The sequence below is a fragment of the Oryzias melastigma genome, linkage group LG24 (genome assembly GCF_002922805.2).
Source record: "Oryzias melastigma strain HK-1 linkage group LG24, ASM292280v2, whole genome shotgun sequence".
NCBI lineage: Eukaryota > Metazoa > Chordata > Actinopteri > Beloniformes > Adrianichthyidae > Oryzias > Oryzias melastigma.
The window spans coordinates 570,631-597,739 of record NC_050535.1 but is presented as its reverse complement, the minus strand read 5'-3'; the positions used below and the strand labels follow the sequence as shown (position 1 = coordinate 597,739).

Below are 27,109 nucleotides of genomic sequence, written 5' to 3'. Positions count from 1 at the left end.
GTTTTATTTTTTCGGTAAAACCCAAACTGTTCTCTGAACTCCAAAGAAACACACAGGAGACCATCGTTCCTCCTAAAATCAGAAACAGGAAGTGTTTATTCCGCCTTCAGGCCAACATGAAACCAGAACGTTGTGGTGAAACCTTTAATGTGTCGGAGCAGACGTGGTACAGAGCTGCAGTACATGAAGCTGAAGGCGTATAAAAACACACGAGTTTATGAGCAGCAGAGACGACGATCATCACAAGAAAACTCAAAGGTTCAGGAAAAGGAGACGCGTCCTCCATCGCGGCGCAGGAACGTGAGCGTCAGCCTCCGTCCGGCTGCAGCCGGTTCAGGAGATCTGTGAAGAGAGCGATCACATCTGACTGTCCACAAACATCTGGATCTATTCCCCAGTTTACAGTAACATGACGGTAACCCAGAGTGAGTGACATCATCCACAGAAATTAGCACTGGTTCCAACCAAAGGAAGTCAATTCAGTCGCCATTTTTATCACGATACGGACGCCGCCATGTTGGAGCCGGGCGACATCGGTCTGAGTCGTCGTTTCTACGGCAACCACTCTCTCCAATAAGGAAAGTGGGCTACACAAAATCGGTCAAACGTTTTCAATGTTAGGTTCAATAGGCTCCACCCACTTTTAAACAGAGAGATCTGATTGGTCAGTTTATAATTTTGAAAAAAAAATAGGATTATTATTTTTTAATTATTTTTCCATAGAAGTTTATAGGATTTAAGCTTCTCGGAGCACTTCCTGTTTGGAACCCAAGGGGGGGGCGGAGTCACTCAGTCCAGTTCTCATATACAGTCAATGGTAAAGACTCCCTAGTGGGAGCTGCCTAATTAAGAGAAGAACAAACTTCTGCCAATAAAGTGTGACTTTCAACATTTTAATAATAAAAACAAATATAACATTTACTAAAAAGACTCAAACAAACATTCAAATTCTAGGGAATTATTTTTATTTGTGAATTTTTACTAAAAACTGTATTTTTAGTCATTTTATTCAAATATTTTCTAGCTTTTATTTGGACCCTTTGGGCATAAATGCAGAAATGAAAAACAAATCTGCAGTAAATTCTCTTAAATGAATATTTAAAATAAAAGGAATTTAATATGGAGCGGCTGGAACATTTAGAAGAAGCCGTTGACTCAAAGAAAGGTTTAATTTTCAAAAAATTCTGTCACAAAAACTGAAAATTCTGCAGCTATGAAAACCATGAAAACCGGAGCATCTTACCTTTCTAAAACTCAAAAACTGAAAGGATCTTCTCAGAAATACTTGGTGCGGTTGAGCGCTCGTTGTGCGAGCTGTCCGCTCTCGTCCGTTATCTTTTCCCAGTCTGTTTGACCCACCACAAAACCGATGGCGCGCTTTCGATCCGCGTCCTTCTGCTCCTCCAGATCGGCCCAGCGAACCTTCGGAGGGAGACAGACGGATCAGCGTGACGAGCGGGAACGTCAGAGGCGAAGAGCGGAGCAGAGACCGGGATCTACCCGCTTCTTTCCAGGTTCCGACATCCGCGTGGCGTAATCGTCTGGGAGCTGAAGGAAGTCCACCAGGCCGGACATGTGGTCACCTTCACGCTTCCTCTTCCCGCCGCTAACCAGACCGTCCAGCTTATCTGTGATCAAAAACATATATAGAGACATGAATTCAGCTGCTTTGCTCCTTTCAGACACTTTAACAACTTCCTGATTCAAACCTTCATCATCATTAGCATTAGCTAACATGTTTGTATTTATTCGCCGGGCCGGATCACGGATCTAATGCTAATAATGAAGTCAGTAGAGACGTCATAGGACAGAAGCTACAAAATAAAAATAAAAAAACTGGAACCAGTGCAGTTCACAAAACAACCACTAGGTGACCTGGTGCACAAACGAGTCCCCCTACATTCACTCCAATAAAACTAGCACCCCAGATTTCAGAGATTTAGCATTCATGAACCCAGACTAAGGATTGCTAAAGAGTTCATGTGTTCTGGGGGCGTGGCCACTTGATTGAAATATTAGGAGGATTTCTAACCTCTAGAATGGTCTGAGACTCTTGATATTAATCCTCAAACTGCTTTATCTTTCAGTTAATATGTAAAGAGGATAATCTTCTTTAATTGATTACAAATATTTGTCTGAGGACAAGATAAAAACTCCAGCATTTTCCTGGCAGAGTGAACAAAAATGCTAAAGTTCCACCAAAACGTCTAAGAAATAAACCAGACTACAGACGACCACGTTGACCAGGATTTCTAACGTTCATCAGATTGTTTCCAATGAATGTTTGCAGCGTACAAACAGTGGTAAGTTCAGCTCATTTGTCTCAATTTCCCAACTTTCAGGCTTCATGAGGCCGAAGCTGGTAAATGAACCGATTCCTATGGTCCAATAATAGGTCACATGATCAGTTTTTTCCATCCAGACTGATGTCAGCTGTTGTAATCAAGCCTGGTTTAAATAAGTGGGCAGAGTCCCACCTTGTGTGTGATTTACATGCCATTACATGAATGTGAACTGAAGTGGTAATACTGATGAAAACAAGGGGGCCCAAACATGACTCCAGTGGGACACCAGAGATGATTGGAGAGGTGGATCGAACCAGTTTGGTTCCAGTTGCAGGTAATCAATGTCAGTTTTATTGACTGTATATCTGAGAGGTGGAGTAAGTGGACTACGCTTAATAGATCAATAATCAATTCATAAAAATATAAATCGATTTAGCTCATGAAGTTAAGCTTGATGCTAATGTTTAATGGAATTTCCCATAGGACGGCTAATGCTAACGCTCCTAAACACACATTCTGACTAAATGAACATCTTTAGAAACTCACAGACAGAAATTTTCCAAACTTTTAAATGAAATATTTTTTAAAGTAACCATTTATGGTCTAAAACATCTATTTTTGCTCATACTTTCTTCTTCTTCCTGACTAAGGTGTAATACTATCGCCACCTAGTGGTCAAACTGAAAGGTCCTCCAGGAGAAGCAGAACAATGTTTATAATGTTAATGATCTGAACATTTTTTAGAACTTCTCCTTAGAGAATCCATGTAACTCTGGATGATATTAACAATCATTATTTCACTGATACGTTTACAGGATGTGAACTGGATCAGATTGATATAAATATATTCAAAACAAATGTGTCTAAATGTGTAAACTCCAAATAGAATTGAAGAATCGAAAGAATCAACAAAATCGGAATCGAATCGATCCAGGCTTTTGTGAATCGAATCGTTTCTGGAATCGATATCCGACCCTTCTGTTAAACAACCTCAATAAACTGTAAATGATCATAAGTTCTGATCGGTTACACCAGAATCCAAACACTTTTCCAGCATGGACAACGCAGTAAAAAGGATTTTAGAAATCTTCAGATACCTACCAAGTTTGGCTTCAGACGTGTCCATCTCCCATTTGCTTTTTGGAATGTAGCCCTACATCAAAGAAACACTGCAACCGTTAATTTCTGATAAAAGGAAGGAAGAGAAAGCGGAAAAAGGGTCTAGCTGAAAGAAGAGGAGACGGGTTTATCAGGAGGTTGAGAAGCAACAACAAACACAATCTAACATGAAAGTTCAGCATTTCCTTCAGTCATTTTCTACAGTAAAATGAGCACAAACTCACATCGTTTATCAGAAAAAACATCTTTAAAACAAACTTTTCTTCAACATAAACGTACCAAACATGAAACATCCAGAAAAGCTTCTATAGAATGAAGAAGTTAGAGGTGATCATGGATCAGAATTTAAAGTAGAAAAATGATTGTTTTAGAGCTCAAAAACTAGAATTATTTAGAAGTTAAATACGTAAATATAGAATTGTGAGGCACTGCAGCCCCAAGAATGAAGGAGACAGTTTTATGTCAATTTTAAAACCTCTAAATCAAACTTCTCTTTAGGTTTTTTTAGGTTTGACATTTTTAATTTGTGTTTATTTTCTGATATTAACATCATATTAATCCTAAAAACTTTCAGTTCTGTCTAGCTTCCTTCAGTGTTTGCAGATGCAACCATTGAAGGAATTATTGATTTTTCACGCAAATAAATGCTGGAAATTCAGCTTATGGATGATAAAAAAAATCATTTCCTGTTTGTAAACAGTTGAAAAAAGTATTTCTTTGGATCAGGAGCTCCTGGTAAATCAAAGTAAAGACTGAGTTGTTGCCTATTTAAGCATTTTGTGTTGTTTTGAAATACTTATTGGATGATCTTTTGGTTATTTGTGATTTATAATTACTCACGGATTTCCTTTAATTACCTTTAACATCATTTTACAATAGAAAATAGACAAAGAACACAGAAAAAACACAAATGACAACATCGCCAAAACCCCGTTTAGATCATTCTAAATTAAATTATTTAAATATTATGCTTCACTCAAAAAATAAAGCGGTTATTTACACTGAAGGACCTGAAATTCTGTCAAACAAATGTTGATATCTTGTTTATTCTTTTACACAAAAGTTTTTGTGTAAAAGAAAATCAACATTTATTGGACCAGAAAAGAGGTTTAGTGTCGATATATTTTGATGGTGAATAACAGCATTTTAAACAAAAAGCAGAAGAATGAAAGCACAAAGATTTAAACGAATCCGTTAATTTCTGCATTGTTCTGTTTCATCAGCGACACCGTTTTTATTAAAGACTTTTGATGATTTCTGACGCTTCATCTTGAACCATTTTTACAAGGATTTCCGTTTTTTGACATGAATTGCGATTTTTTTTTAAATACGGTAAATATTCAGATTTATGAGTAAGTCAAAAACACCCGGGAATCAAACCCACGACCCGCTGACCTCCAGCTGCTGCAGAGAGAAGACGCTCATCAGTTTAGTTTAACCTGTGGTCACAGAGGAGCTGAAGCTTCTATAGAATCATCATCTTCACGACAAACTGCTGCTGGTCTCACATGAAACCGTCCTGAGCTGCATTTTCATAGAGATGATGATGATGAGCTCCAACCTCAGAGGAAACAGTTACTTAAAAAATGCATCGTGACGTAACAACGATCCAAAGGATTTAAGCTCCAGAACCACTTCTAAAATAAAGAAAAAAACAATAAACTAAACTTCAGTTTCTGACCCGTTTCCATCGTTTGTAGAAGTATTCCAGACCAAATCGAATCTGTGATCTGATCAGGATGGATCGAGAGGCTGTAACCTAAAGAGGAAATCTTCACAGACGTAAAGATGAAGGCTAAATGCTAAAGCTAGCAAATAAACAGCTACTTTGGCTGCAGGGATGCTAATAAATGTATGTAAACGATTCAATGCATTATTTTATGTATCTAGTAAGCCCCGCCCACAGTTTAATCAAACAGGCCTATTTATGTTCTGCTGATATTACAAAATGCAGATGAACCATCAATGCTGTTTAGATCATGGAGATAGCAAAAGGTGAACTACCAAAGATCACTGTATCAGAAACCACAGAACTTTGAGAGCATCGGTTATAAAGTTTCTGAGAATCTTTATAATCGATAACTGTTTACATGTATTTCTACTTAATACCAGTCGGTTTTAAAAGAGGATGTTGGGGCTCAAAAGACACAAAACAGAGACAAATTTTACAAGTCGAGTTTCAGTCAAATTTAAGCCAAATTTCAGTCAAACTTTAATCAAATTTCAGTCAAACTTTAATCAAATTTCAGCTGGGTTTAACCAAAATTTTAGTCAATTTTCAATCAGGTTTTAATTGAGTTTCAGCCAAATTTCAATCAAAATTAGCCAGGTTAAAGTCGAGCTTCAGTCAAATTTGCGTTGGGCTTCAACCGAGCTTCAGCCGGGTTTTTAGTTTAGTTTCAGTTTTGTTTCAGCTGCGTTCTTCACTGCAGGAAACTTTATCTTCATGTAAAACCATCAGCCTGAGGAGAAGCTCCTCCTGCTTCTGTTTTTACGAACCTGTGAGGTTTTAGTCTGCAACCATCAGTTTGGTTAATACAGGTCTGTCAGGAGTACACGAATACTCAGATATTTGGGATCTTTGGTAAAATATGAGGTAAAAATACTTTGGATGACTTCACATCGTTAAAATGTAACACAGTATACTAAAAATACACATCACACAGTGTAATTATTGCTCATGCAGAAAAATGTTTGATTTTAAGAATAAATTAAACAAACTGAATACACTTCAGTCACAGGAAGTAAAAGTCCCAGTGAAGGCTCCTATTTTCAAAGTAAAAGTCCCAGTGAAGGCTCCTATTTTCAAAGTAAAAGTCCCAGTGAAGGCTCCAATTTTCAAAGTAAAAGTATCAATTGTTTTTCAAAGATTAAAAAAGTTCAGTTTACTGAAGTAAGTTCTGGTTTTGTTTTAAGTAAAGTAGATTTGATTAAAAAATTACAAGAAATATTTAAATAAATTAAATAAGAATATTAAGATCAGTGACCTGAGGTCATGTGACCGTCTGCTATCGTAGTGAAGAAGTCGAACCAAAACGTTCTGTAGATGTTCATCTAAAAATCAACTCAGACTGCAGCTTGATAACACAAATAAAGTATGCAATACATTTTTTTAAATAACAATGATGCAACATAACTGTAGTTACCAACATTTGTAGTTTAGTGATTTTAATAAATGTTAAAGTAACTAAACTTACAATAAAAAGGATTATTTCCTTTTTTCAGAATTGGATGTTTTAATTTCAAAAGTAACAAAAACTGGAGTGCTGGTAGAATCAAAGATCAGGTGTTTTTTCAGAATAAAAGTGTTGATTTGAGGACAAGAAGTTTTTTTCCAGAATAAAAGCCTGGAATCAAAGATCGTGAGTTTTTTCCACAATAAAAATGCATTGAATCAAAGATTAGGAGATTTTTTTTTTTTCAGAATAAAATGCATTGAATTGAGAATAAGAAGGTTCTTTTTTTTTAAATAAAAGGGTTTGAATCAAACATTAGGAGATGTTTATCGGATAAAAAAAAAGCTGAATTAAGGATGAGAAAGTTTTTTTTTCAAAATAAAAGACAGTGAATCAAGGATCAAAGTTTTTCAGAGTTAAAGTGTGAAATCACACATTAGGAGGTTTTTCAGAATAAAAGTGTGAAATGACATTTGAAGGTTTTCAGAATAAAGGCATTGAATAAAAGATTAGGAGACTTTTTTTCAGAATAAAAGGTGTTGAACCAAAGATCAGGACTTTCAGAATAAAATCACACATTAGGAGGTTTTTCAGATAAAAGTGTGAAATGACATTTGAAGGTTTTCAGAATAAAAGCATTGAATAAAAGATTAGGAGACTTTTTTCAGAATAAAAAGCGTTGAATTGAGAATAAAAAGCTTTTTTCAAAATAAAAGGTGATGAATCAAAGATCAGGACTTTCAGAATAAAATTACATTTTAGGAGGTTTTTCAAAATAAAAGGCGTTGAATCAAAGATCAGGACTTTCAGAATAAAATCACACATTAGGAGGTTTTTCAGAATAAAAGGAGTTGAATCAAAGAGGTTTTTCAGAATAAAGGCTCAGTCCGCTCCATCCACAGGTATGGCTGCGTAGACAAACAAGTAAATGATAAACCACATTTTCACATTTCTGTTTCCTCTGCAACACGGATGAAGACAAACTCTACGAGCATCTCGAACATCTCAAACATCTCAAACATCAATGTAGTCGTCAGCCGCAAAGATGACCAAACATCTTCACACGGCCGACGTGTTGACGTTTGTTTCAAGGGTTCAGTCTTTTGGGTCAAATATTTAAGGCGGTAGATCCCTGTAGATCAGATTCCCAGGGAGGGGAAAGCAAAACATTTTTTTTAACTTGAATGAAAAGACTGCATAAGAAATTTAAACTATGTGGGAAAAACCAAAGCTCAAGTAAAACAATCAGGGTGGGGTTAGATACATTCGGCTCTTTCCTTTAAAGTAATAAAACTCTGTCACAATCAGTATCTAATGCATTTCTGAGATATATCATCTACTTATGATTAGGAGCAATTATAATTTCAGGAAATAAGCATCATTATATTTACAATTTAATGAATTCATATCTTAAATAGATCTGATAATTCCATCCATTGTCTTTTTCCTTTGGTTCAGTTGCTGAAATTCCTTGGAAAAAAGCAATCAGAGGAAATTGTTTAAAAACTGGATTAAAAAAGAATAAACGTGAGACATCTGCTGTTGTGTTGAAACAGTTTTTAGTTCTTCCTAAAAAGATGAAGGATTTAAGGAATCCCGTCAACTGTTGGTTCCCTTCAGTCTCTTCTTTAAGGAAAAGCAGCAGAAATGATGTTTGTTCGGCAGTAAAATGAGATCAGATGTTTGGAGGGAAGATCTGTGTTGACAGTGAAGCTGCTGGGATCAGTCAGAGCAGAGAAATTGACGGTAAACACCTTTAACCCGTCCGCTCTCCTCGGCTTGTTTACATTGAAAGTGGGTCATCTGGACCCCATAAGACATTGAGCTGAACTTTTTTTACAGCGATTGTTGATCTTTACTGGTGTCCAATGACAGACATGAAGTCTTGTCCACTTTGTCATGGAAGGTCTACCACCTCAGTGTGAGGGTGGGGTCATCTGGACCCCATAAGAGCAAGAGGGTTAAACCAGTAGATCATGTAAAAAAACATCAACTCTGGGATTTTGACCCCAAGTTAACCAGTTTGTAGACATATTTCATAATTTTCTGTCTTTTTGTGACTTTTTTTTGGTTCCAATTTTCAGTTTCTGACCAAATCTCACAATAAAGTGACAACAGATAAACATAAAAAATGAAACGTATTGAATAAAAGGGAGTTTCCCTGTTTTTTAGTCATTTTTTCTCATTTATGCACCAATGAAATGAAGCAGAAAAGAAAAATTTAAATAAAAAAACTTTTTTCCTATTTACATTAAACAATAATCATTAGAAATGTTAAATGAGGCTTTTATGTTTTTAGTCAGATTTTTCTCTAATTCTGCTAAGACTACATTGTTCCTTTTAAGGCGGTTTTCCTGGTGTGGATCCTCGTTGGGATTTATCATCTACAAACACTAAATGACAGACGGGTGAAGAGCCGGGCGGCTCTGCGGCTGCGAGCGTCCTACCAGATCACTCTCCTCTTCCTCCTCCCTCTTGGGCTCCATGGACTCTTCGTCAGGATTGAAGTCTTCCATTTCCACCTTCAAGTGGAGATCAGGATGAGTTTGGTCGTCTTAAATCTACGCGAGAAGAAGCCGGAGCCCTCACCTCTTCGATGGCGGCGTCCTGCAGCAGAGAGCGGACGTCTAGGCGCACCATGTGGCGCGGCGACGGCTCCCAGTTGCTGGATATCTGCAGGAATGGTTTTTAAGTCAGGATAATTACCGTTTAATTCAACATCAGTTTTCAGTGAACGCATACCTTTGTTATGTCCTTGTGCGTGCGTCCGTGCACGTTTCTTTTAGCACAAGTCTGCGTGTCGGCGGTGATTTCAGCCACATAAACCTTCAAAACAAAGAGGACTTCCTTCAGACCGGAACCAAAGCGGACTCGTTCTGCTCCCCGATGGCGAGGAATCACCTCGAAGCCTTTGGTCTTGGCTGCGCTCCAGAACTGGTCAAAGTGTTTGACTCTGTCGTTGATGGTGTCTAAGATGATGAAGGGGAAGAAACCGTCGTCCAGAGTTTTCTTAAACGTCTTCAGCATGCTGCTCCTGTAGGTGTCCTCCATCTCTGGCTCGTACTCGTACTCCATCACCTGGGGGAAGGGGAGGAGTCAGGCGGCTGTGATTGACGGTTTAAATAACAGTAAATAAAAACTTTAGGTCCCAAAAGAAAGAGACAAAAACAGCAGTTTCATGGGTCAAACTTGGGCTGTGGTTTGGAAAAAGGCGATATAATATGTAGACAACCCGCCCCCTTTCCCCTCTACTGAGAGCTCTCTGTTTACAACACTCCTGCTAGCTTATAGCTCCTCACGCCCAGAAATACAGTTTTAAATTTGATTTTCTCTACATTTGTCCTCCAAATTGTGTTGCATTTTGTACAAAAACATTAATACCACATCCTAGGTCTGATTTTTGTGATCATTAGAGATTTTTTCCTCTTAAAATCAAACCAAAATGAAGCATTTTATTGTCTCTGCTAAGCTGTATCTAATTGTTTACAGACCTTTCCAATATAGCGTCGCTCTGTAGGTATATTGGAAAATGCTAACGGTAGCGTAGCGTCTCTAGAAATATACCTCATTAATGTAAACCGAACAGACCCTTTTCACGGTGCCGTGAACGTGATACGTAACTTTCCTTAGACTGGAAAAGAACTATTTTCCATAAGTAATAAAAGGCCATTTTACCAATTTCAACAGAAAACTGTGTAATATTTATTTTCCAAAGGTCCAGGAGAATTGTTTACATTTCCTGTCTTAGACCGTTCACGAATCTAAATACAAATTTGAATAAACCTTCAATATTGGAAGCTTTATTGAAAATATCAACCTTTCATTTGAGCAGATATTATTTGAACAGGTTGTATTTTGCTTGGTGTTATTCACGAGTTTTAAGTGCGATGAGCACAAGAACTGGATTCATGTTGGTCAAACATAACAGGAGCAGCCAAGATGCTCACTGCTGCATGGAGGTAATATTTAGTTGTTACAATAAGAGGTATTTGTTGATTTTTGGGGTATTTTAAGGGGTAATTGTAAAAATAGGAATGTTTTTTGACAGTTAAAAATTATTTTTATGAGCAGCAACAAAGAGGAGCTACTACAGAAAATAACAGTTATTAGTTTTTCTTTATTGTCGGACTATATTTCTGTTTTCAGTGATTTTGTGAACACAGACGTCACTCAGAACTCAACGTTTTCTGTGATGCCACACTAAAAGGGTCGATTATTTTTTTCCTACTCCTAGAGGAAGAGGTTCCGCTCCACTAAAGCCCTCACAGATTGTTCTTCAACGATGAGGCGACATTTCTGTGCTTCAGCGTCTGTTCCAACGTCTTCCTCCCAGCCCCACCCGCTCACCTTGGTTTTGACCTTCTTCCCAGAGTCCGGGTCCTTCTCGATTTTCTCCACTTCTGTCATGAAGTAGTCATCTAAAACGAGAACTCTCGGGGGGGCACCGCCACACTCGACTTCTTTGTCCTGAACGTTTCAGAAGGAAAACACATGCTTATGTTCTGGTGAAGCTCAAAGCTCAGAATAGAAAGGAGCGCTCTGACAGAGACGACTGTTAAAACAAACACAAAGATTAAGTTGATTTAAAAAAACAATCAGATTTGGGTTAAAACTCATTTCCATTCGATTCCGCGTTTTCCTTAAAGCCCGCCCGTCTGCAAGCGTCGCCCCCACTCACCCGAATGAGCTTGGCCACGTGACTTTTTCCACTTCCGGGCAGGCCCCTCATGATGATGACAATCTGGTAAACAAACAGACGAGGTGAGTCGGGTCTCAAACCGGGACGGAAAGCTCCACGCTGCCGTCAGTACCCTGTCAGGACGCGACAGTCTGCCGGGCGCTTTGAGGATGTCGTCGATGTTCTTGATCTCAGGCTTCTTCTCCACTCTGGGCGGCGGTGGTGGCGGCGGTAGGGGGGCTGCGGCAGGAGGCCCTCGTTCTTCTGGATAAGCTCTTCTTTCCACTGTTGATGCAGTTCAGATGTTGCTCGAGTCGTTCGAGATTCTCGTTTCAAAACTAGAAGTCTGTGCGTACCGTAAGGAGAGCTGTAGCGCTCGGCGCCCAGACGCTCCAGTCCGGCGCGGTCGAACGGCGGCCTGTCGTAGGCTGGCCTTCCATAGTGGTCCTCGGGGTCACGGCTGCCGCTCCGATCTCTGTACGCCGAGCGCAGAGGAGACCTGCACGTATGGAGGCGGAGCTTTCAGAGATGACGTTTCAGGTCAAACATACTCGACAGTGATTTGATCGCTCAAAGGTCATCGGAAAGGGAACACCCTAACCAAGCTGATTACATCATTCGTCATTAGAATCTTACGCCTGCAGTCCAATCGCACACACATCCCTGTTTACGCTATATTACATAGAGATTCGAAGACGTGACGGCGGGGAAACTTGGACCAGAAAATGACTGTTTCCACGTCACAGGATTCAGAAGGCCAGATGACCTTTACTGCACTCTAAATACAAGAGGGATTAGACATTATTTTATTTAGACTCAGTTCTAAAATAAATACAAAACATTTTTACTGTATAATTTCATTCTAATGTAACTTTAACATCCACTGTATTCCATTAAGATACAGAGCAGATGGAAAATCATTTCAAATGTAACTTTTTTATCCATAAAATACAGCTATTTGGTCTGTTGAGGCTTTGATGGTCAACTTCATTTGTCTCGTTTTAATGCCAGAAATAAATGAAGAATTCATTAAAGGTTTAATAAACTATTGCCTTAATTGTCTTTATTTTCAGTTAGTGTGTAGCTTACACACTTATTATAACACAATATTAAAGCTAATGATGGTTAGAATGTTAATACCTTCACGCATGACTCATTCAGTCGACTAATCAAAGAATAATCGATTAGTCAACTATCCGTACGAATCATCCGTGATCCGTTCTACCCTTAAAAAGTATAAACGCCTCTTAAAAGTTTGTCGTAGAAGTACAGACAGTCACAAATGAAACCAGCCAACCTTAGAATGAACTGGACCACACGATTACAACTGCTATGAAGCATAAACCGGACATGAAAGGTACAGCTGCTAGTTTTTGGTAGTTTGGGTCCGTGGAGGTTGTAGAGGAGCAGCTGCATCTTAAGGGATGTCTTGAAAATGGAATGTACCATTGTCGTGTGTGGCGAGTCTATCATGGCATATTCGTTAAGGTTTTTATTTACACTTCTGACAGCCTCCTTGTCTAGTCGACGGGTTTGAAAAAAATGAAGAATGATGCGTCTCACCTACTTCGCTTACGTGTTGTAAAAGTGATCCCTAGGACCTGTCGCCTGCAGCACACCCGTAGAAAAACATGAACATGTTCTCTACAAGTTCCCACAGCGCTCTACCATCTTTATGTTCTCTTCTGTTCAGGTTTAACGGGCGCAGACCGTCCGTATCCACTCGTAAGGACAGTTGAGACGAAGTATAATAACTGTAAAGAAGCAGCACATAAAGTGGAGACATCTCACCTGTCGTCTCTCTCTCGTGAAGGATAACCTTCCCTCTCAAATCTCTCTCTTTCGTATTCCGGAGGTTTTTCTCGGAACATCTCTCTCTCCCTGCTGTACTCCCGCCGCTCCAGATACGGGTCGGCCCGCCGGTCGTAGTACGGATCTCTGTACGGGTCTCTGAGTCCCAGTAGTTCTGTGGACAGAGGGTTAGATGTTCATCGTGATTGGCGAGCGGGGAATCCAGACGCCGTGCTGTTACCTACCTTTCTCATATCCTCTGTCCGACGGTGGATCCGGCCTCAGAATGATCCTCTCTCCGTAGGAGATCCGCTCCACGGTGGCTCCCGGCTCTGAAACACGTTTGGTTTCATCAAAACCACGACTCAGTTTCAGTTTATGTCACAAATTTAGCAAAAAATGGAATTTGTTACAAAAAAATTGGACTTAAATGGAAACTGTGAGTTGAAGGGATTGTTTTTCCAGTGACATACCGTGTCCATGACCGTAATCGACAGTCTTAGGAATCACAGACGCAGCAGACAGAGACGGTTGGTAATCCAGAGCAGCCGCTTTGCTTTCCCAGGACTCGGATGCAGACGGTACCACTGCCGTGATTCCCTGAGGAGAGAAAATTTTCCATGCATCAAATTTTCCAATTTTCCACGTAACAAATATGCTTCCAAAGGTTGATAAAATTAAATAAACATCCAATGTTAACAATGTTTTCTTAAGCAGGATCACCACCATGCTGCTGATCGCGGTTCACCTTTCACAACTGACTTTTTTTTAGCACAATTTTGCATGTTTTCTACTTTAACAGTGCACTGTGTTCTGCCTCTTGACTGGTTGAAGACCGAGTCAATCAAATTCCTCACTTATTAGTTACATACCGTATTTTCAGCACTAAGAGGAACACTAAAAGGTCTTAATTTATTAAAAAAACACTGGTACCAGTCCAAGGGCCGCTTGGTACCGGGTCACAGAAGCTAATTAGGGGTCCCGGACCCTTGGGAGATTGGTACCCTAACTTGGTACTGCGTCTGTTACCGCGTCCCAAAGGTTAGGGACCTGTTATTTGATGGAACAGACAGAACGATCCAAAACAGTGAGATGGGGACACCCAAAACGTCATAAAAAGGGGCCAAACCATACATGTATGACGAGGTGGGAGCTAGAATGTGCCGTCATACGTCACTACCAAATCTGAGCCCCTTCCTGGTTTAAGTTCAATCTGGTCTTTTGGCAATAAAAACGGAGACTTTTGAACATGGAGGCCCAAAATGTGCATTCACATAGACTTTTCATAAGAAGTGGCCGCTTGAACACGCATTGCTAAGGGCGGTGTGAACGCAGCTTTAGAGTTCAGTGCTTCTCATATATGACACAAGTGCAGAGATATGCACCTCACAATCTGGTGAATGCCAAGAATATAATATAAAGTTTAATGCTAAGAACATGGTACCCTCTTAAAATAGAGATCACATCGACTCCAACAGTGGTGATTTACCTTCAGGACGTTCCTGACATCAGCTGGGATCTCCAGACCGAGAAGGCCAGCCGGCAGATCCGGCAGGGTTTTGCTGGCTGCAGGCTGAGGGTCGGAGCTGAGTGGGACTGCCTCCTGCAGCTCCCTTTGGAGTCAAACAAAAGTTAGATTGTTTACAACGTTTACGAAAACCTGTTTATCCAGTATCAGTCCCTAATAAAAGAGAGTAGTTCTGCCACAAATGATTACTTCAGTAATCGCCTAATCAACAATTATTTTTTCATGCACAAAGTGGATGTATAGCACACATCTGAAGCATCATTAATTTTAAACTAACAAAAAACTAGATATAGATGAATTTGGCAGCTGAAGATGCTATTGACAATAGCTGAGGATGCTGAAGTAGCTGAAAACGCTGGGGCTGATAGCCAGCTAAAATATTAGTTAAATGCCAAATTAGCCTAAAAACTAAAATAAAGCTAAAACAGCTAGCATGCAGCTAAAATATTAGCTGAACTCCAAAATAGCCTAAAAAATTTTTATAAATGTCAAAAGTCCAAAAACCTAGCAGAATACCATTATAACTTTCAACTTTACTACACACTGACTCCATATAATATAAAGTAACGATTAATCAAATGTTAAAATATTTGTCAACTGTTTTAATAGTCAATTAGTCGACTCATCGTGACAGCCCTGAAAGAGAGTAAAGTACCTGATTTGCTTGAGCTCCTGGGCTGCTTTAAGGATGATCTCGTGCTGCCGTTGGGACAAGGCGAGGACGTTGGCTCCGCCTCCTTGAGCGTCGGCCGCACTCTCCGGCATGTCAGTAACGTGGGCAGCAGATGCCGGCGAGGGCTCTCTCGGCTCGTCGTAGCGCAGTCTCCGCTCTGAAAAGTCGGAGGGATAATCTCTCTCCGGTGGGAGGGGCAGCCTGGTGGGGCGGTCCCACTCTGGCGAGATGGCGCGTGGCGGTTCGTCCTGCCGGTACGCCAGCTCGTCTCTGTACTCTCGGATTCGCAGCTCGCCTCGTCCTGGCTCGTCGGGGTGAGCTCTCTCTGCTTCGTGGCGCCAGTATCGCTCCCTCAGGTGTTCTGGGGGGGGCATGTGAGGGGGGTATTCTCTTTCCAGAAGGCGGCGTTCGGACTCCCACTGGGAATCGTAGAACTTGTCGTCTGGAGGATAGTCTTGAGCCAGGCGGCGCCGGTAGCCCTCCTCACCATGTGCATAATCTACAGCAAAACCCTTTTTGTAATCCTCCTCGAATTCCTCGCTCGCCGCGCCAGGCCGCCACGGGCCCCCGCCAATTCCTCGACCCATCGGTCTCCTCCTCATCCCTCCCCTCTCAATGAGTTCATGTGGGGGCATTGGGGGGCCTCTAGCATGGGGTGGAGGCCAATCTATCTCCTGTTCTCCTTCTCCATACAAACCCTCATCACTTATTTCATGTGGGGGTGGGGGCCGCCTGCCCCGGCCCGCCTCCGGGGTCATAGGGGCCCCGTAGGGGTCGCGCCCATGATACATGGGGTGGATTGGTGGCTCTGAGGCCGCGGCATCAGCCTCCATTTCCGGTTCCATTGGTCTGTGAGGAGGCGGACGCCCTCGCATTGGAGGCATGAAACCAGGGTGACCCCGTGGGGGTCGACCCCGACCCGGAGGGAACGGGGGCCTCATTCCTCTCATAGGAGGTCTCCACTCCTCCCAGTAAGGCTCCTCCTCCTCCTCCGCGTACTCTGCTGACTCCAGGTCTTCCCAGTGTCTGTCAAATGGCTCTCCTCTGCCGATGGGCGGGCCTCCCCTGCCCACGGGAGGGCCTCCCCTACCCATGGGGGGGCCCCCTCTCGCCATGGGCGGTCCCCCTCTGCCCGGTGGCGGTCCTCCTCTCAGCATATGCGGCCCCCCTCTGCCCATCGGTGGACCTCCTCTTATCATGTGTGGCCCCCCTCTGCCCATTGGGGGCCCCCCTCTTTGCATATAGGGCCCCCCTCTGCCCATTGCTGGGCCTCCTCTTATCAGAGGGGGTCTGCCCCTCGGAGGAACTCCTCGCCCCATAGGGAGGCCTTCTCGACCTAAATGTGGACCCCCTCTGAGCAAAGGGGGCCTTCCTCTCAGTAACGGTGGGCGCCCCCTTCCCGTGGGGGGTCCCACCGGGGTCTCATAATACTCCTCTTCTTGGAAGTACTCTTCATCTGGTGTCCACGCGTCTTCAGGAGCCCCCTCTGCCTCGTCCCCCCCGAACTCTTCATAAGACCCCTGCCAGCTGTAGTCTTCCTGCTCATCCGGCATCTCCATCCCTTCGTCGGGATGCATTTGGTCATAGAACGTTTCCTCTGTGACCTCCTCAGCGGGGACAGGGTTTGGTTCCCTCATTTCTCCACCAATTATTTTCCCACGTCCCCGCATAAGTGGCTGACCTCGTCCTCGACCGGGAATGGGCTTCGGAGGCTCGATTCCTGCCTGGATGTTACCAGAAACCTTTAGGTCTGGCTTGATTTCAGGAGGCTTTGGAATCTGTAGAGGCTTGCTAATCGAAGGTCCAACTGGTTTGAGCAAATTTTGTCCAGGAGCGTCTGACGCTCCACCAGATGATGATTTACCATCATTGAGTTTAGGTTTTCCATCATTACTAGAAATACTACTGTCATCGGGTTTCTTAGGATCTGCAGCATCTTTTAATGTTTGAGGAATGGGGTCGTCTTGAACAAAAAATCTATCGATTCCAAGCAAACTGTCGTCTAGAACGTCATCCATGGCTGATTTGTAGTTTTCCTTAAAACCTTTATTTGCTTCAACAGGTTTTGGTGGAACATTCTTCATCGCAGAACCTTTGGAAGACGCTCCAGATGGATCCTGCGGAGCAGCTTCCTGTTTCGGTTGAGTCACAGGTGGAGGTTCAAAGCGGGGCGGAGGACCGAGGGGCCGGTGTTGCTGCAAAGACGGCCGCGGTTGGTCGAACCTCGGCGGGCCGTCGAAGCGCTGTCGAGGTGGCTCAAATCTCGGGGGTCCCTCAAAGCGTTGCCGGGGTTGGTCGAATCGAGGGGGGGCGTCGAAGCGTTGCCGAGGATGATCAAATCGAGGGGGGCCGTCGAAGCGCTGCCGGGGTTGGTCGAATCTCGGAGGGCCGTCAAAGCGATGGCGCGGTTGGTCGAAGGGCGGAGGACGGTCGAAGCGTTGTGGGGGAGGATCAACCCTCGAGGAACCGTCGAATCCTTGAGGTAGTGGCGGTGGCGGTTGGTCAAATCTGTTCATTCTGGGACTGATGAGAGGATAAAACACTCTTAGCTATTTGGAAATATCATTTAAGATTTAAACCAAGAAGACAACTGACCTCGGCCCTCCGATGCCGGTGAAGCCTTGCGGCTGCCCTGACGGGCCTGAAGCCGTAACACCAGTAGAGACACCTCCTTGCGGTGGAGGTCCTAATTGCGGTGGAGGTCCTCCTTGCGGTGGAGGTCCTCCTTGCGGTGGAGGTCCTGCAGGCGCTTCCGGTCGTGCCCCAAAGCCAGGAGGCTGTTGGGCCGGAGGATTGGGAACGACAGCAGCTGTAGGCGGCTGGATACCGAGATTGACCGCATGTGGCTGCATCTGCATGTCCTGTCCTGGGTACTGGCCGAACTGCCCCATCATCGCACTGTTGTACTGCATGGAAGCGAACGGCACCATGGCGGTCAGAGTGGCCACTCTCTCCTGCAGGTGAGCGCTGGTGGCGGCCATCTGCTCCTGCCATTGCTTCCATTGGCGCTCGTAGTCCTGGAGTTGGTTTTTGTGGGGGTACGTCTGGAACTGCTCGTACCACGAAGCGAAGGACATGTTCCAGTCCTGGAACAGGGCGTTGAACTGCTGCTGCTGCATTTCATAGTGTCTTAGCTGCATGTCGGCAGACATGGTCTGAAAAAACAAAAAAGGTCATAAAGCGAGGATGACACTGAAACCATGTGGATCAAAGTTCTGGCAGACTAGGGCCGCCACGATGAGTCGAGTAATCAACTTAAAATAGTTGGCAAGTAATTTAGAGTTTAGCTTCTATTTTAGCAACATACTAAGATTTTTGGCTAATTTGTTATCTACTGGAGTTTTTTAGGTTAATTTAGAGTTTAGCTTCTATTTTAGCAACAAGCTAACGTTTTTGACTAATTTAGTTTACTGAAGATTGGCTATTTTGGAGTTTAGTTATTATCAGAATCAGAATCAGCTTTATTGGCCAAGTATAGAATATATACAAGGAATTTGGTTCCAGTGACCTGTGCTCCTATGTAGAAAAGATAAAAGATAAAAAATAATAATAATATAAAAGATAAAATAGAAATATGAATATATATATATATATACACGTATATATATACACATCTGAAAAAATAACAAGGGGGATAAAGATATATACAACAGTGTCCGGTTAAAACTGATCCCATGTTGAGCACCGTACTCTGAGACTGGTCAAGAGTTCATCAGAGTGACGGCTCGCGGGAAGAAGCTGTCTTTGTGGCGAGTGGTTCTTGTGCACAAAGTCCTGAACCGCCGTCCTGAGGGGAGGAGACTGAAGAGACCGTGTCCTGGATGTGAAGGGTCTGTCGAGATTCTACCCGCTCTCTTCCTCACCCTGGACCGGTACAGGTCCTGAATGGAGGGAAGGTTGGAGCCAATAATCCTCTCAGCAGACCTGATGGTTCTCTGCAGTCTGTCCCTGTCTGCTCTGGTTGCAGATCCAAACCAGACTGTGATGGATGTGGTCAGGACAGACTGGATTATTGCTGTGTAGAAGTTGATCAGCAGCTCCTGAGGCAGGTTGAACTTCTTCAGTTGTCGTAAGAAGTACAACCTCTGCTGGGCCTTCTTCCGGAGTGAGTAGATGTGCTGGGTCCATTTGAGGTCCCGTGAGATTGTGGACCCCAGGAACCTGTAGGAGTCCGTAGGGGGGACTGATCTGCTGTGAACTGTGAGTGGAGGGGGTGGGAGCGGGGGGTTCTTCCTGAAGTCCACTGTCATCTCCACAGTCTTTAGTGGGTTCAGCTCCAGATGGTTCTGGCTGCACCAGACAGCCAGCCGCTCCACTTCTCCTCTGTATGCGGACTCATCACCATCCCGGATGAGTCCGATGACTGTGGTGTCATCCGCAAACTTCAGGAGCTTCACCGAAGGTGCTCCTGAGGTACAGTCGTTGGTGTAGAGCGAGAAGAGAAGTGGGGAGAGAACACACCCCTGGGGGGCGCCAGTGTTCAGAGTTCGGGTGCTGGATGTGATGCGACCCAGCTTCACCTGCTGCCTCCTGTCAGTCAGGAAGCTGGTGATCCACTGACAGGTGGAGGGAGGCACAGTGAGCTGTGTCAGTTTAAGATGGAGGAGCTCAGGGACGATGGTATTGAAGGCGGAGCTAAAGTCCACAAACAGGATCCGTGCGTAGGTCCCAGCGGAGTCAAGATGGTGCAGGATGTAGTGAAGAGCCATGTTAACCGCGTCATCTGCTGACCTGTTCGCTCTGTAGGCAAACTGCAGGGGGTCTAGCAGAGGGTCAGTGATGTTCTTCAGGTGGCCCAGAACCAGGCGTTCAAAGGATTTCATGACCGCAGAGGTCAGTGCGACGGGTCTGTAGTCATTTAATTCCGTGACAGAAGACTTTTTGGGAACTGGGATGATGGTGGAGTGTTTGAGACAGGCAGGGACCACACAAGTCTCCAGAGAGCTATTGAAGATTCTGGTGAAGATGGGAGCCAGCTGGTCAGCACAGACCTTCAGGCAGGACGGGGACACTCCATCAGGTCCTGGAGCCTTCCTGATCTTCTGTTTCTGAAACTGCTATTTAGGCAATGTGCTAGCCTTTTGGCTAACTTGACATTTACTGAAGTTTTTATGCTAATTTGAAGTTTAGCTAATATTATAGTAACATGCTAACGTTTTGGCTAATTTTGTATCTACTGGGGTTTTATAGGAGAATTTAGAGCTTAGCTTCTGTTTAAGCAACATGCTAACGTTTTTAACTAATTTAATTTAGTGAGGAATTTTAGGCTATTTTGGAATTTAGCTAGTATTTAAGCAACAAGCTAGCTTTTTTTTGGCTAATTTGGAGTTTATTCAATATTATAGCAACAAGCTAATGTTTTTGGCTAATTTGTTATCTCCTGAGGTTTTATAGGCTAAGATAGAGTTTAGCTTCTATTTTGTCAACAAGCTCAAATTTTTTAATAATTTAGCTTACTGAGGAATTTTAAGGTATTTTGGAGTTTGGCTAGAATTTAAGCAACAATCTAACTTTTTTGGCTTATTTGGCATCCACTGAGGTTTTTTGGGCTAATTTGGACTTTAGTTCATATTTAAGCGAGACACTTTTTTGTGTGAAATTGACACGTATTAGGGATATTTGAGTAATTTTCTACAAAACTATAAGAAACTTTAAGAGTCAACTACAGCTCTCTTTCCTAGTTCTTTAAAAAATGTCAAGTCTTTTAGCAAGTGTAACATTTTCCAAATAGCTTTTGCATTTTCAGTTAATCCCTTCAGCAATTAAAATTAACTGCGTCGCCATGTTCAGCAAAAAGCTTCAGCATCTTCAGCGACTACTTTCAGCAAAAAGAATTCACACTAGCATTATTGCAGATAATGCAACTTTTCTAGTTTAATCTGGTTTTAATCCCATAAACCAATGAAGGATAGAGGCTCCACAATCCATTAAAAGTTTAATAAACTACCAAATTAATTGTCTTTATTTTTAGTGTGTTTAAAGCTAACAATGGTTAAGATGTGTCTTTTACATCCAGTTTGTGCATGATCCAATTAGTCGACTAATCTAAAAAAAGAATCGTTGATTGGTCGACTACTGAAATAATCGTTTGTGGCAGCACTATAGCAGACATGGATGTACTCACCTGTAGGTTTGGAGGCTGCTGAATCAGCTGTTGGTAGCGCTCGAGGACCTGCTGAAGCTTCTCGTGCTGCTGCATCAGAGCCTGGTACTGCAGACCTACTCTCTGCTGCTGCACCTGCTGCCACTGCGCAGCCGCAGCCTGCAGCTGCTGCAGACGTGCTGCTTCCTCTGGGTCTTTAGGGACTTCCGGCTTGAAAGAGAATCAAAGAAATGACGACGATGATCCACTTTTGGAGTTTTGGGAAACATTTAAAGAATGAAAAAGGAAACTTTAGGAGAAGCTTTTATTTTATAAACACTGAACTACAAAAACGGTGATCAAAATAGGTGGATGCTCAGATAAAAATAAAGGCGTGCGGTCGTCCTACAGATGGATTGATGGAGTCATGAGTTGATAGATGGGAGTGGCAACAAACCATTAAAACATCAAATAATAATATTGGCAGTCAGTCAAGCGATGCCCTTTTTGAATAACCTTTATTAATCAGTTGTGATGTAGAAAACAACCCATTCAACCTAAATGTTCAGCTTCTCATCCCAGAAGGTTTGGGAGAACATACTGGGAAGCATGGAGGAAATGGGAAGAACGGTCAGTAGGACTTACTGTGTCTGTCAATGTAGGAGAGTTTCCTACATTTTCCCTCTGAGAGCGCGTGCAAAGGATATAAATAACATTTGCTTTGGTTGGTTTGCAAAGACTGTTAGCAGAATACAAAAAATATGAAGAATTCTTTATTGGATGAACCCCAGAGGAGATCAACACCACATATCAGTTTAATATGAGACTATATTTTCAAGAACTGGTTATAAAATGCAATAATACCCGATATTTTCAAAACATTATAGTTCCAAGCAGCTTTTTAGTCACATTATCGAGCTGGTCGCAGAGTGAAAACAGTCAAAGACTGAATATTTTCCAACCTAAAACCCGTTTAGAATCAGATAATAAATAAAACTGTTGAGATTTCTTTCTGTGAGCAAACTGACCCATAAGCTGGTGCCGGTCTGCAGCTCGGAGATCATGATGTCAGTGTGCTAGAAAAGGTCCCACCATAAATTTAGGTCAAGTTCAGCCACATCATTGAACTGTATGAAGTAATATGTTGTCTTTATAACATTTGGTGTTTTTTGGTACCTTATTTTAAGAGATAATCCTGTAATAAGACATTAAAAGATAAGAGCAAAGTTTATTTAATTATTAAAATCACCTATTTTTTTTTAAATCAGAGCACCAACCAATAATAAATGCAGAGCTCTAGTATTGGCATCATCATCTTTTGGGGTTACACCCAACCCCATTTGTTTTTAGGACAGCCACAAACGATTGTTTTAATAGTCGACTAATCGCCGATTATTTTTCCTAATTAGTCGACTAATCAGGTTATGCGCAAAGTGGATGTAAAGCAGACATCTTAACCGTCATTAGCTTTAAACTAACTACAAAGGAAGACAATTAAGATGTTAGTTTATTAAACTTTTAATGAATCATGCAGCCTATGTCTTTTATTTGTTTCTGGTTTTAAAACAAGAAATAAGGAACTATTTTTTTTTTACTAAAGATAAAGTTTTGGTCTCACGGACTCAAATATTCAAATTTCCGTTTTTTTTTGGTGCTAAACGTTCACAACTTTGTTCAACTTTACTCCACTCTGATTCCATATAATATAAAGTAACGACTAATCGACTATTAAATTAGTCGTAGATTATCTTAAAGTCAATTAGTCGACTGATCATGGCAGCCCCATTTATCATAGCTATGAATCACTGAAATGACCCTTCAAAACATTTAATTTATTTAATACAAAGCATCAGATCTTCTGTATGTGGATTTCTCTGCCTTCAGTCACTTCTGACATGCAGAGGAACACTATAACCCTTCATACAGTATTATCAGTAAACCTGGTGGTGGCAGCTGGGCTAAATTCATGAATCATTTTGCCAAACTTAAAGTGGATTAAAACCATAAAAACATATCTGTATTTGCCTTTAAAGTAAAAACATGTATTTGCAGCAGAACTTTGAGGATAAAAACAGACCAATTCCTAAAACATTACATGGATGCTCACCTGAACTTCCACCGGGAGTGGAGGAGGAGCTGTAGGAGGTTCATCTGAAGGCGGGGGCGGAGGGGGTGCGCTTTTGGGTGGATCGGAGGGGGGCGGAGGAGGAGCCGTGTGACCTGAAGCTGGATGTGGTGCTGGCGGAGGAGGAGGAGCGTCACCGTCTTTCTGGCCCTGCCGGGCTTTCTCCTGCCTCAGTTTCTGCAGGTTCTGGAGATGCTGTTTGTACCAGAGCTGCTGCTGCTCCTGGGAGAAGAACCAGAACACCAGATTCAGACCACAGAATTCTACATATTATACATTTAGGGAGGGAAGAAGGTCTGTTTTAACATAAACACAATGGTTACATTTGCATTTAAATATTTTTTTAAAAAGCAGAATTGGGGCAGTTCCCATTTTTTATTAATTAGTGTGAAAACTAGTTTTGTATTTACATACATTTATATTTATTCAATGCAAAACTGTCCACATTTAGCCAAATCATGTCAGTGTGAACCTAATAATAAAGAAACTATGAACCAAATTTTAATTGATTAATCTTGACTAATCAGACCCACTAATTTGTTTTATTTAAACTATTTTTTAGTTTTAAAAAAAAGGCTTAGTTAATTTTCACAATGAGAACTTATTTTTTACTAAAAAAATATCCATGTTTCATCCACAAAAAAGACAAATATTAAAAAAATAAATGAACATTTATTGGCATTGTTTTGAAACATATGTGTATCAAATTGTAAATCAAATAAACAGTATTTTTAAAGGGCTGAAAAAAACAACCGCCGAAATTGCAAGTCGCGACTAGAACCAGAAGTCCCCCAAATTGATTGAAAAAACGTTACTTAAAACGGGCAACATTACCAGTTGTGGGTTTTCCCCCTTTAAGCTTTGATAAAAGTTTTTTTTAACAATTCTGAACCTTTTAGATTTATGTTAGGTCGTACAATTTCTGCGTTCGGGCGATGAACTCGTCTGCCGTCAGATTCCTTTCGGTATTTTTTGCAGTAATACCCAGATTTACCTGTCAGGTGTGTAGATTTGCTCACTGCTTTCAAAAGGGTTCTTCTTAAGATCCCAATAAGATACTAAACTTCCTGTACAGACAGGAAGTTTGTCACTGCACGTTTTTGGCACAAAATTAAGTAAATATCTGAATATGTTAAAGCAGAAATAAGTCTATTAGATCTTTAAGTTGTTTTGAAGGCTACAAAAAATACAATATTTATCAATTATGACAACTTTTATTAAATAATAAATTTATTTCAGTTACACCTGTTCTTTTAAACCACTTAAACGTGCTCAAATATGTCCATTTGGAATTCGAAACTGAATTCACATCTTCATGAATATCAGGACCTCAAAGTCTATTTTTGTTTGGATTGAAACAAAAAGTGAAAACCTTTTTATGAGGAGCTTCTGTGACACCGGGGTTACAGGTGTGCAGCTGGAATCAAAGATCATAAAATGATGACAGATGAACCTCTGGAGCCCGAACCTCCTCTGTAGTTTAGATCTTTGCAGCCAAACTGTTGATGAATTCTGAATGGATAGTTTCATAACAAATCTGATTTGGGATATTTTAAGAGTTTGTGATGTTTGTTTGACGTAATGGGTCCACAAAACCCAAAAATAAACAAAGAAAGAGGAGTTTATAAAGTAGCAACTGTTTGTTTACCTGCAGAGGCAACGACTTGTCCTCAGAGGAGTCCTGAATGCCGGTTTCCGGGGCTTTAAAGGCGCCGTTGCTGTCCGGTGGGTTCGTTGTTTGGGTCTGTGGGGGCGGAAGGGCAGGTTGGGGGTCGGCCGGGGGCTGCGGGGCCCCCTGTGTGGGGACCGGAGGACCCGTCGGTGTCGGAGTCTCTTCCTGCTTGTAGAAAGACTGGGAGCCGCCGTTTCCCTCCCCGTGCCCGGACCCCTCCGAGTGCCACGACTGTCCGGGATACCCCCCGGGGGGTCCGGAGCCGAACTGGGACGCGTTATTCCCGTGGTGCAAAACGGACTGCAGCTGTTTCTGGTGCAGCATCTGCAGCTGCTGCATCTGCTGGAGATGCTGCTCCTGCAGACTGGAGAAGAGCGAGCCGGCGGAGGGGGCCTCGAAGCCGCCGAACCCCGCAGCCTGGCCGGCATGGTTGGCGCCCAGAGGCTTTCGGGGTCCCGGCCCCGCGAAGCTCGGGGGCGGAGGCGCCCCAAAGTTTCCCCAGGAGGGGTACATCCTTAAAAACAAAGCCGCAGGCGGAGGTCACGGCCGGGCCCGAAGCGGCTAACAAAGCTAGCAGGCGGCGTCCAGCTGCGTTTAGCGGGAAACGCGGCTACATGGCGGGCCAACATTCAATAAAAAACAACAGAAATATATATTAAATCCTTCTGGATAAAGAACGCGCACTTGAACACTTGAAATGCAGTTTTTAAACGTTTAAAAGTCTTTTTTCTTGTGGAATGGCTGACGATTTTAGCCGGACACGCTATGCCGACGGAAATACGTCACAAGCTGTTTGTCTACTTCCGGTCCGCGCTCCAAAACAAAAAATAATATAAAAATTAAATTAAAAATTAAAACAATGTCAACAGCTAAAATGTATTGTTTGAACAGTATTCACATTTTATTTATTTTTTATTAAGTATTATTCTGAATTAAAAATAAAAAAATAAAATAAAACGAAGCAGAGGCGCGTGGGGGACTGAACAAGGAAATGCGTCTTTTAAATCGCTTTTATGCAGCTTTCAGCAATTCTCTTGTTTTGAATTTTCGTTTTTAAATACTCTTTATTTTTCCATTTTATGATGTAAAGCCAAATTTATATTTACTTACCTAAATTGACCTCCTCTCAGCTTAATGAAAAACTTACATAGAGACACGTTTTTGTTTCTTTTGCATGTCTTATTCATTTCCCCACTAGAGGGAAGCATTTAACAACACATTTCCAATTCATGGACAGATTTGCAACTGCAAGAACATTTCCCAGAATTAATTCAAATTTTGTATAAAATATTGGTTGTCAATTCACATTTTTGTCTACTCCTTGTGGTTTTTGCTGCAAAATCAATAAAAAATATGCAGTTTGACTTTGCTCAGCATGAGCGGGATATTTGCTTGCTGTTTAACTAATTTTAAAGACAAATTAGAGACTTCACCTGCATTCAGTTATTAACTATGCTTTTTTTCCTGCTTACTTTTCAGATTAAATTGTCAAATGAGCTTTCAGGGATTCAGGTTTAATTAAGTCTGGATTCTGGATTTACATGAGCCAATAAAAGTGTTTTTTGTATCAGTCAAATAGATTTCTATAAAATAACCTTATTATTATTATTATTTTGTAGTTAATAATATAAAAACTGTGTGATTAAGATTGAGTTTAATCTTGTTTGTCTGTATTTATGGCCTTTCCAATATCAGATGAGCAAACTTTTAGCTTTTTAACCATGCTACCTTGTTTAATATGAAAAATAAATTCATTTTTAATATTTTTATCTAGTTTTGTATCATTTAGCCCAGGGGTCTGCAACCTGAGGCTCTAGAGCCACATACGGCTCCATCGTGGCTCTTTGGCTTTAAGAAAAGTGCTAAAAGTTTTTATAAATATCAAATTAGTCAGTTGAGTTTAACAAATTCTAATATATGATTCACCCTAGCATCTAGTTATTGTCATAATGAAAGAAGATGCCACGTTTGACTTGATTT

General features: G+C 41.8%; 1 protein-coding gene across 2 annotated transcripts; it reads right to left on the bottom strand.

Annotated features, from left to right (window-relative positions):
- Positions 1-66: 66 nt before the first annotated feature.
- Positions 67-26,131, bottom strand: ylpm1 (YLP motif containing 1). 2 transcript variants are annotated; one of them, XM_024291172.2, is made up of 22 exons: positions 25,106-26,131; positions 23,440-23,679; positions 21,978-22,016; positions 21,375-21,563; positions 17,846-18,405; positions 15,233-17,773; positions 14,539-14,662; positions 13,523-13,649; positions 13,295-13,381; positions 13,050-13,224; positions 11,615-11,757; positions 11,392-11,543; positions 11,259-11,321; positions 10,928-11,047; positions 9,482-9,658; positions 9,323-9,406; positions 9,170-9,253; positions 9,028-9,102; positions 3,387-3,438; positions 1,501-1,628; positions 1,244-1,422; positions 67-342 (listed from the first exon to the last, which is right to left on the bottom strand). In XM_024291172.2, the coding sequence occupies exons 1-21, from the start codon at positions 25,640-25,642 to the stop codon at positions 1,276-1,278; spliced, it is 5,844 nt and encodes a 1,947-aa protein (XP_024146940.1). In that variant the 5' UTR covers positions 25,643-26,131; the 3' UTR covers positions 67-342; positions 1,244-1,275. The 2 variants fall into 2 exon arrangements, with proteins under 2 accessions (XP_024146940.1, XP_024146942.1); XM_024291174.2 differs by lacking the exon at positions 21,978-22,016 and having other exon boundaries at positions 25,106-26,129.
- Between the last annotated feature and the right edge of the window lie 978 nt (positions 26,132-27,109).

Coding starts and splice junctions, on each gene's coding strand:
- ylpm1 (XM_024291172.2), bottom strand. CDS start 25,642: ATGTACCCCTCCTGGGGAAACTTTGGGGCGCCTCCGCCCCCGAGCTTC. Junction 22,017..23,439: donor CACTCCCGGTGGAAGTTCAG/GTGAGCATCCAT, acceptor ACGCGCTCTCAG/AGGGAAAATGTAGGAAACTC. Junction 18,406..21,374: donor AGCAGCCTCCAAACCTACAG/GTGAGTACATCC, acceptor TTGTTTTTTCAG/ACCATGTCTGCCGACATGCA.